Genomic DNA, 9978 nt, shown 5'->3' with positions numbered 1-9978 from the left:
CAGATAGGGCTGTGTCTGCAGGGGTTAATCGGAGATGCTGTGTCTGACTAGACATTTCCCCCTGTAACTAGGGCTCTTATAAAGATGCCCCAGTTACAGGTGAAAACTAGAAAGTAAAAAATAAAAGTGGAGATTTCCCCCAGGGGTCTTTTACGACTTTTCAAAACACACATTATTAATTAATATTTAAAAATAAACATTAATATTTCTCAATCAATTTTTTAAAATCTACCGCTACACTATAAAAAACATTACCTTGGTTGCCCTGTTTTCCCAAATCTATACATATTATATATCAAACGACCATCACACACTAGGGAATCAATTTACAGTGCTTATTTTGAGTTAACTTGAAAATTGGAAAAAAATATACAGTATACTATGCATTAAAAAATATATATTTTTCTCCAATTTTTGTTACTTTAACCCCCCCAAAAAACTAGAAATGAAAACAGGTCCTTCCACATTTTTTATTTTTTATTATCCTTATGTGTCATGAAAAAAACAATGCAAAAATCTTTTAAAGGAGTTGGCCCATGAAAGAAAGTTCTAAATTTTTTTACCCCCATACAAATTTAGAGTTTTATTGCTGTTTTAGCTTTTGATGGTTAGTGTAAAATTCCAGAGTGTCAAAAGACACTTCATGATCCCTCTGTGCTGGGTGATACAGTGTGCTGACAATGTGCTTAGATTATCAGGGACCAGGGTTTATCTACACTTTTATTTAGCAGTTTGCAGCAAACACCCACCTGTGATAAGTGCTGCCAGCGGCATTCAAAGACCAGGGACACTTGGGGACTGCAATATTGGTCTTAACCATCGCTCCTTATGATGTCATCGGCTGTTGTAAACGCAATGAAAATGCAATGTGAATGCGCCCTAAGTCTTTGAAAGACTCCAGGACTTTTCATTGCTGTATCAGGCACTGGGAAGGGGATGGGCGGGCGTGTGCAAGTTGCCAGAGCAGAAGTGCAGTGCTTCCCAGCCAACCTGCAAAATTTTTCTAAGGCCATGGTCACACATTCTGCTAGCATTGCATTCATAACGGTAGCTAGGCCCCGGTGTCTTGTATTGTCTTGTATCCCTGGAAACGCAAATGCGAATGGGACGAAGCCCGCCCCCTGTGCACTCCTGTGACCACAACGTTTTGAACACCTTTTTGGTCCGTTTTTATCTTCAATTAAGATAATTGGTCAAACCTGTCATAAACGGATGCGTTTTCAAAAAACGCATGCGTTTTTGACGGACTGCTTAAAAACGGACCAAAAACGTGTTCAAAGCGCCACATGTACCATCACCCTAACGGAAAGTGCGACTGTGGCCTAATAATCGGACAACCCCTTTAAGGAGTTTAAGTCACGGATTTCTGTCTAGGAGCCTTTGAGAAATACCCATTGAGGATACATCCAACATGTTTTAACATAACTAAATTGTTGTTGTGGACAATGAACATGTAGAACGAGTGGAATCAGACACCAGCAAGTACTGTACTAAGGAAAGGTTTCAATTATTACAAATGACGTGTATTACATAACATTGGCCAGTAGAGGGCCCCCGAGTTCCACCCTCCACCACTGTGGAATAAAATAGGACGTGTCCACTACGAATAATATAAGCCGGTGCTTCCGTTTACTTCACAAACATATATAGGAGCGAAACTGCTGCAACGTGCGGATCACATTACAAGCATCTTCTACCTACGGCTTCTGCTGCTGTTTATTAGCACCGGAGACTAGACATAGTGGTTTCCGGATCGGCTAGTATGCGCGCCTTTGATTGGCTGTCTAGCAGAGAGCGCGTTTCGCCATTGGTGGATACTGTGAGGTCTGCAGTGAATGGATACAGCGCTGACTTCCGCTTCCTCTCCCGGGTAGGGGGGGCAGTTGTGCTCCGCCACATGTGTGCATAGACATGGCTGCAGTGCAGGTGAGGTGCGGGTGTTGTGTGTAGCGCTCTTTCTGTATCAGGCCCTGTGTTTGGGTTGGCAGCGCCTATTCATCGCTTAGGGTGGTTGTCCAGGTTTTGGTAAACAGCGCCTCACTGGACCAATGGTAATGCATGTAATTGCAGCTTGGCTCCGATCAGCTGAGGTGCAATATCAGTACAATCTATGGTTCAGGTGTGGCCCTTTATTTAGAAGAAAGCAGAGTTTAAAAATAAAAAAAAAAAACTCCTCCTTTCAGAAACACAAACAATGTGAAACGGTATGTACAGGAGTTGGATGATGTGCAGCGTGTCACTGTATGATGGTATATGGCAGTGGTGGCGAACCTTTTGGTGGCTGAGTGCCCATACTGCAACCCAAAACCACCCTTATTTATCGCTAGGTGCCAACAAAAAATTAAAGCATTAACTTAGCTCCCTGTTATCCAACAACTTTCGATCATATTGGCCTCCTGAGGACAAGATGGAAAATTTGCATCATTTTAGCTTCTTTCCAGTGTCCCTCTGCACACAGAGAATCGTGGGGCCAGCAGAAGGTCCTCCAAAGATAATTAGGCCCTGTATTCATTTTTGTTGGAGAAATGTGGTTTTTAAAAGAACAATTTTGGGTTTTGCTGAGAAACATTTTATATATTTTTATGTTTTAACCTATTCTGCAAAGTATATTTAAAAAATTAACGCAAATGTGCCAGATATTTTTACTGATACAGTGCGTTCAGTGTCCAACCTAAATATCATAGAAACTTTTTATCTTTGGTGAATACAAATACAGCAATGCCAAATTTATGGGGCTTTAGTTTATGTGTGTGAATGCTTGTGTTTTGCATTTCAGGTCTTTATTTTAAAAATAAAATAAACTCTGGTATTTTTTTTCATTCATTTAAAATACAAAAATATGGTTTGTGATAAATAGTATCACTGTTGTCTAGCTTCAGAAGGTACAGATGTGTTTTTATGAGTTTTTTTAAAGCATGTTGTTTTTTTACTTTTCTTTTATCCTCTAATTTTTTTTTTAAAAGGAAATCTACCATCAAGATCACGCATGAGAAACCAGGGACATTTATTCATAGATCCTTGCATTGTGACTGTGGTCATCCTCTTATGTTTTTATCCACAGCCTCATTCATTCTAAAATAAACTTTTTAAAATTGTGCTAGTGAACCTGAAAGGCTGTGATGGGTGTCACCAAAGCCCCTCAGTGTCATTACCATGAGCAGAACAGGTCTCTCTATCCCCTGAACTTTCTTCTTCTGCTTCTAGATTACACAGTCAGAGGGATAGAGCAGGGGGTTGAAGGGAGACATGTTCTGCTCCTTGTAAAAGCTGGTAACACCCCCAGACCCCTTTTGGCCCATTAGCATAATTTTAAGAATGAAGGGGGCCATGGATAACACATATAATAAGATTACCACAGTCACAGTGCCTGGATCTATGTGCAAGTGTCCCTGGTTTATCATGATGGTAGATTTCCTTTAATATTATGTAATTATTTAAAATTAGTTAATTAATTTGCCCCACAAGGGTACACTGACATGGATTCGCTACTGCATCTGCTGGGTGTTGTACTGTATTGACAGGCATTCTGTTAGGCCTATATATCAGCAATGTTGGTGGCCACAAGCTGATCAGCCCCATGAAAAGGGGATAAACGGCATGAGGACCCACTTCTGCAGGCTGCAATTATACCTAAGTCTTAGCCTTTACATTCTGCCATACATCAGTGACCTTTTTTGGAGGCATGAAAAAGTTATTTGTGTAGATAAGGCAATGCTGAGCACTGCTACTCTGAACATGCATTGTAATACTTGGAGTATCGCTTCCATTTTAATCTTTGTAACTTTTCCACACCATATACTATAAATTCATGGTAGGTAAAGGTCTAACCCGTAACCACAACCTAATGGGAGAATAGGGGATCTTGCAACTCCATTTTTCAGTTTGTTTCTCACACTTCATAGACATTGTATATAGCACTTCCTATTAAAAGGATGTTCTGATTGAAAATGATGTAGTCATATAAAATGTATTCTATGATCTTTGGTTTTGACAGGGTATAACATCAGAAGAGCTGGTAACAGCAAAGGGATTGCTTAGATCAATACAAGAACAGGTAAGTGAGGTGCTGCTCTCTCCAGAAATTCTGAATGCTTTAACATTAACACACATTTGTGAATTATTTTGGTCTTTATATTAAGTTGGTTTTTATTCTTTGTTTCTCAACAGGTAACCGCAGTAACTGCACACATAAAAAACCTAACTAAAAAAGTCTCCAATGGGGATTTCCCTACAGAAAAGGTGAGGAAAAATAATCACTTTGTAAACTTATATGCAACTCACCTGAGGTGAGTCCAATGATATTAATGGAGTCCTACATATTAAATTTTATTAGCATTGCCCTGCCTCCTGGTTCCCTGATTGACAGGTCTCACTGTAAGGACGTACTGCTGTATGGAACTTGTACTTTGGGACTGTCTGCCAAAATTCAACTACAGTCATAGCACGGTTTACTTTGTATAGAAAAAGCTGTGTCAAATATTTTACATGGTGTCTTGCTGGAACATTGAGAGAGTGTTCTGTTACATCATTGAGCACTTGTCACGTAACCAGGCTGATGTAATCTCAGGTCCTTTAACCAGTAACATTAACATCTACCTCATGTATGTATCTGATCACATTTAATCACAGCATGCATCCACGATAGATAGATAGATAGGGGGGGGGGGGAGTAGAAGTTTGTGCAGGCATGATGTGATTTTATGTGATCAGATATAAACATGGTGTATACTTTGCAAATGTTACAGGGTAAAGGACCTTAGATGACATCATCATGGTCACATGACATGAAGTGCTGAATTATGAGACATGACATGGGGAGGAGTAAATGGGAGGGGGATAACGGAGCAGGACGGCACCCCACCCTCTGATGCCAGGTAGGATAACATAAAGTAGCCTTTTTAGAGATTTAAGGGAAATCGGTTTTAGCTAAAAGTAGTTTCCTTTAGTTAATGAAACATTTATGAAAAATTGTGACAGGTTGCCTTTAAAGGGAACCTGTCACCAGGAGACCCATTTTTAGTACTCCACCAGTCCCCACAGAGCATAGTACATACACTGCCAAAGTGTTTTTGTATAAAAAATTGGTTTTACAGAAAAAAAGATATGTTATATTGTACCTTTCATTAGCATCTGCTGTGTGACTAGGCAGTTGCCTTTTGGGAGGGTCTCGAAAGGAGCAGCCCCCCCCCCCCCCTTGAGGAACAGCTTTTCCATGTGACCTTTTCAAATATATGAAAACACCCATCACTGGGCTTAGCGACGCCCCCGGCTCCTCTACAGCCAATCCCGAGTGAGGGGATTTATTCATATATTTGAAAAGGTCATATGTTTCCCAAGGGTGGGGGGGATCTGCTCCTTTCCAGCCCCTCCTAATTGGCAACTGCCTAGTCACACAGCAAATGCTAATGAAAGGTACAATATAACATATCTTTTTTTCTGTAAAACCTATTTTTTATACAAAAACACTTTGGCGGTGTATGTACTATGCTCTGTGGGGACTGGGGGAGTGCTAAAAATGGGTCTCCTGGTGACTGGTTCTCTTTAACAGTACCAGAGATATCCACTCTTAGTAACACAATTCTAAGTACCAAGGTTGAGTAGATATGTTACATTTTTACACTGTCCTGACATTTGAGGGATGTTTTTACAGCATTTCTTTAGTTTAAATAAAATCTTATAGAGCATTTTTTGGTTCACTTTGTAATGTTTTTTATGGAATTCTATATCTGTCTTTAGTCTTAATGCTTAGCAAAATGAAGTGGTAGTCTGTCCATCCAATATAGTGTTCATCTTCTGAACTGAATCCTGAGTGTTTTTTTTTTTTTTAGGGTCTTAGTTTCCTTGAGCTGAAGGATCAGCTGCTCTTGCTGTATATGCAGGACCTTGTTCACATCATCATGCAAAAGACGTCTGGCAGGTCCTTAAAAGAAAACCCAGGAATCATGAGACTGGTGGAGACACGGACTGTAAGTAGACACTAACGTCTTGCGTTGTAAATGCAAATGTTAACAGTAATGGAATTGGGCAAATCACCTCGCCTCAGTTGTTGTAATGCGTTTCAAAATGCAATAAAAATGAGACGTGTGACCGCACCCTGACAAAAAAAGTATTTATTTTTCAGGTTTTGGAAAAAATGCGTCCGATTGAGCAAAAGCTTAAATATCAAATTGATAAACTGTTAAGAGCTGCTGTGACTGGGAGCCTTGCTGAAAATGACCCATTGCGCTTCAAACCCAATCCTCAAAACTTAATGAGTAAGGTAAGTGTAGGAAGTGTTCTGTGGCAAATATTGTTAGCCTGTAATTTTTTAATTTGTTGATTCTCAGCTTTCTAATTACCTTTTCACTAGGTATCTTTCAATTTAACCCCTTACCGACGTGTGACGTAAAAGTACGTCACACGTCGGCTCCCGCTGTATGGAGAGTGCTCATGGGCGTCGCTTGGTTACTATGGACAGCCTCTGGTCATATCAAGACCCAAGGCTGTCTGATTTTAACCCAGGTATTACAATGTGCAATTTGCCCATTGTAATAGATGTGTAAAATTCCCATATACTGATGGTAGGATCAATTAGACAACCTAGGGTTAAAGTGCCCTAGGGGGTCTGAAAAAGTAAAATTGTATAAATTTAAAAGTTAAAAAATAAATTAAAAAAAAAAAACATTAAAATTCAAATCATCCCCCCCTTTCCTTAGAACTGATATAAATGTAAACAGAAAAAAATCATAAACCTCACCTCGTCCCAAAATGTCCAATCTATCAAAGTAAGTTTTTTTTTGCCATTTTGAAAAATTGTATAAATTCTATAAAAAGTGATCAAACGTCCTTAAAATAGAAGCATTGAAAACTTAATCAAAAGTCGCAAAAAATGACACCACCCACAGGCTCTGTACACAGAAGAATGAAAAAGTTATTAGTGCAAGAAGACGGCAAAATTAAGAATTCTTTTTTTGTACAGGAGGTTTAAATTTTTGTAAATCTATAAAATACATTTATAAAATCAACACAAATTTGTTATTCCCGTGATCGCACCGACCCAAAGAATAAAGTAGACATGTCATTTGGAGCGCTCGGTGAAAGCCGTAAAATCCAAGCTCACAAGAAGTGTCGGAAATGCATTTTTTCACCAATTTCACTGCATTTGAATTTTTTTTTCCTTCTTCTCAGTACACAGCATGGAATATTAAATACCTTCATATTGTACCTATAAAGTGCAATTTGTTAAAGAGAAAAACCCTCACATAGCTCTCCATGAAAAAATAAAAACTTCTTCTATTTTTATTTTTCTGTTATATATTTACTTTCTTGTTACCAATTGTTTTGTTCCAATTTCACAGTTGGAGGAGTCTGAGGAGGAGGATTCGGACAAAGATGATGAAGATGAGAGTGGTGAAGGAAAGTCTCAGAGCAAAACCAGGAAGTATGTCCCTCCTAAACTGGCACCTGTACATTATGGTAAGTATTATTTTTATCTGAACAAAAATGGCGGTGTAAGAATTTCTGGGACTGACTGTAATTTTTTTTTATAGATGACACTGAAGCAGACAGAGACCGGCGAATCCTAGAACGGGCTAAGAAACGAGCTCTGAGCAGCTCAGTCATCCGGGAGCTAAAGGAACAGTATACAGATGCTCCTGAAGAGATCAGAGAAGGACGAGCCTATCACATGATGCAGCATGGGAAAGAGGAGCAGCATCGGTGAGTAGCTTCCCTGTTGCTACCATGACAGTTTAGACCTCTGCAGGCTTCAATAACAATTTTCTATTGTGCTTAATCGGTTGCAGTGTATGAAATAAGGATTTTATTTTTGTTTCTTAAAGGATAAACTATGAAGAATCTATGATGGTGCGATTAAATATGACTCGAAAGGAAAAGGCTCGTAACAAGAGGAAGCTTGCCATGACGTCGCAGCTTAATTCACTCACTCACTTCACTGATATTAGTGCCCTAACAGGAGATGCAAATGCAGAGGTGAGGAAAGTTGTGTAATACAGGTTGTATGGTTAGTCACTTGTACCTGGGGGGGGGGTTTCAATCCAGCTATTTGATTTTCAGGTATTTGTAAATTATATAAAAGGCTGTTCTTATGTTTTAATTTGTTTATTCATTCATTTTTTTAATTTTAGGGTCACATGCCTCCTGCCAAGAGATCCAAGAAAGGGCCAAAGAAAGGACCAAAGAAAGGGAAGAAGAAAAAAGGTAAGTTGTTTTACTGTTATTTGTGTATTGATAAGACTGCTTTGTAGCTGTCGGTGTGGGCAAAACTCATTACAATAGATGAAGTTAATAACGATTCTCTTGTTCTATCCTTTCTAGGCTTCAGAAGGCGCCACTGATCAGTCAGTATTTATTTTCTACAGAAATTTCAGAGCGACTTTGGTTATGAAGAAACTGGCATTCATTTGTATAGACTTGTGGGGTCCTTTTAGTTTTGGTTGTACTGAAAAAAGGCAATCAGTGCATGAAATTACATTAATATACTGACGGATTTGCAAATAAACTATTCAGTCATCAGGATTCAGAGTGCAATAAACATTTTACTCAAATGACTAACTTTCATTTGCCTTTTTAACTAGGATGTTGGCATACCATGCTGTTCCTAAAACTATCATGGGTGCGGAGGGTCTCCTTAACAAGTCCTAGAAATACCGTTCAGTTGATGGAGGAAACCTGCTATTCATTGCATGGCCTGCTTTTTATGGTTCTTTTATTATGGAAGGACTATGATCAATGACAAGTTTACAATTGGCAATAAATTATAGCCTACATGATATGTAGCAAGTAGTTCCATATTCACCAAGTCCATTTCTACTTCTTCAAGATCAAGAATTGTTTTAGACTTGATATCTTTGGGCAACTCTTGTCTCTTAGAATTCTTTCCTGAAAATTCTCTCCTTTTTTGAGAACCCTTCTTCTCTTTAGTTTTCCATTTATATATACCTATACCACCATCCTTATTCTTGGGAGCCACAAAACATGTACAAGGAAAGAAAAGCAGGATCCACTTTGTACGAAAGAGTCACACACAGAATTTTATCAAGGGTTAGTCAATTATCGGTATACTCTTGGGGATAAATAACGTACTGAAGAAGTCAACCTTCATTTAGAAATATTATTTTTAACCCCTTAGTGACATGGCCTGAAAAGGTTATGATTGGACATTTTTAGCAAGCTTTCTTAAAGGGGTATTCTCGTCTGGGCATTCACATTCAGTTTGATTAATCTGCCATTAATAAACATTTCTTCAATTAGATGTTATTAAAAAAAATGTTCCTGTGTGAAGATAATTTTCCATAAATGTAGTGATATGGTCCCTTAGAAACGAGATAGCTTCCTCGGATACGGCCACCTCTGCTGGAGGAATTGCACAAATAAACAAAAAGTTTTTGTATATGAAATATCTGAGAATTACTACATGTCCCACAGCCGTCCTGTAGTGATGATTGCTGAATACAGGTGGTCAGGCAGGGTTAAATAGTATATGTCTGGCCACTGCTACCCAAATGTGACGTGGTCGTAACCGAGGAAGCTATCTCGTTTCTAAGGGACAATATGGCAATGTTTATGTGAAATTATCTTCACACAGAAACATTTTTTTTAATAACATCCAATTGAAGAAATGTTTATATAGGGAAGATTAATGAAACTGAATGTGAATGCAGAGACGAGAATACCCCTTTAAGTACTGGTTTAAGGGCCATAACCTTAACGTTTTTTGCATTGTTTTTTTCAGGACACCTAGAGCTAGTTAAAACGTAATATGTTCAAAACATTATTTTATTTGGAGTTATGAGAGGTTTTTTTTGTCATTTATAGTACATATTTTCTTTTTTAGTTTTCAAATTAACACAAAATGAACATTATTAATGAATTCCCTATTTTGTTTTGGTCGTTTTGATATATAATATGTATAGTCACCCAGTTTGCCAGAGACTCTGGCAATGTTTTTGTAGTGTAGCAAGGGATTTTATTTTTATT

At 38.4% G+C, this 9978-nt stretch overlaps 1 protein-coding gene across 2 annotated transcripts; it reads left to right on the top strand.

Annotated features, from left to right (window-relative positions):
- Nucleotides 1-1769: 1769 nt before the first annotated feature.
- Nucleotides 1770-8549, top strand: NGDN (neuroguidin). 2 transcript variants are annotated; one of them, XM_072150689.1, is made up of 10 exons: nt 1770-1926; nt 3995-4054; nt 4168-4239; nt 5829-5966; nt 6122-6259; nt 7338-7455; nt 7530-7698; nt 7821-7971; nt 8127-8199; nt 8317-8549. In XM_072150689.1, exons 1-10 carry the CDS (start codon nt 1912-1914, stop codon nt 8334-8336), a joined length of 954 nt encoding a protein of 317 aa, XP_072006790.1. In that variant the 5' UTR covers nt 1770-1911; the 3' UTR covers nt 8337-8549. The 2 variants fall into 2 exon arrangements, with proteins under 2 accessions (XP_072006790.1, XP_072006793.1); XM_072150692.1 differs by lacking the exon at nt 1770-1926 and adding an exon at nt 1984-2051.
- Nucleotides 8550-9978: the final 1429 nt, after the last annotated feature.

Source organism: Engystomops pustulosus, chromosome 1 (assembly GCF_040894005.1).
Source record: "Engystomops pustulosus chromosome 1, aEngPut4.maternal, whole genome shotgun sequence".
NCBI lineage: Eukaryota > Metazoa > Chordata > Amphibia > Anura > Leptodactylidae > Engystomops > Engystomops pustulosus.
This window is presented reverse-complemented; position numbering and strand designations above follow the sequence as displayed.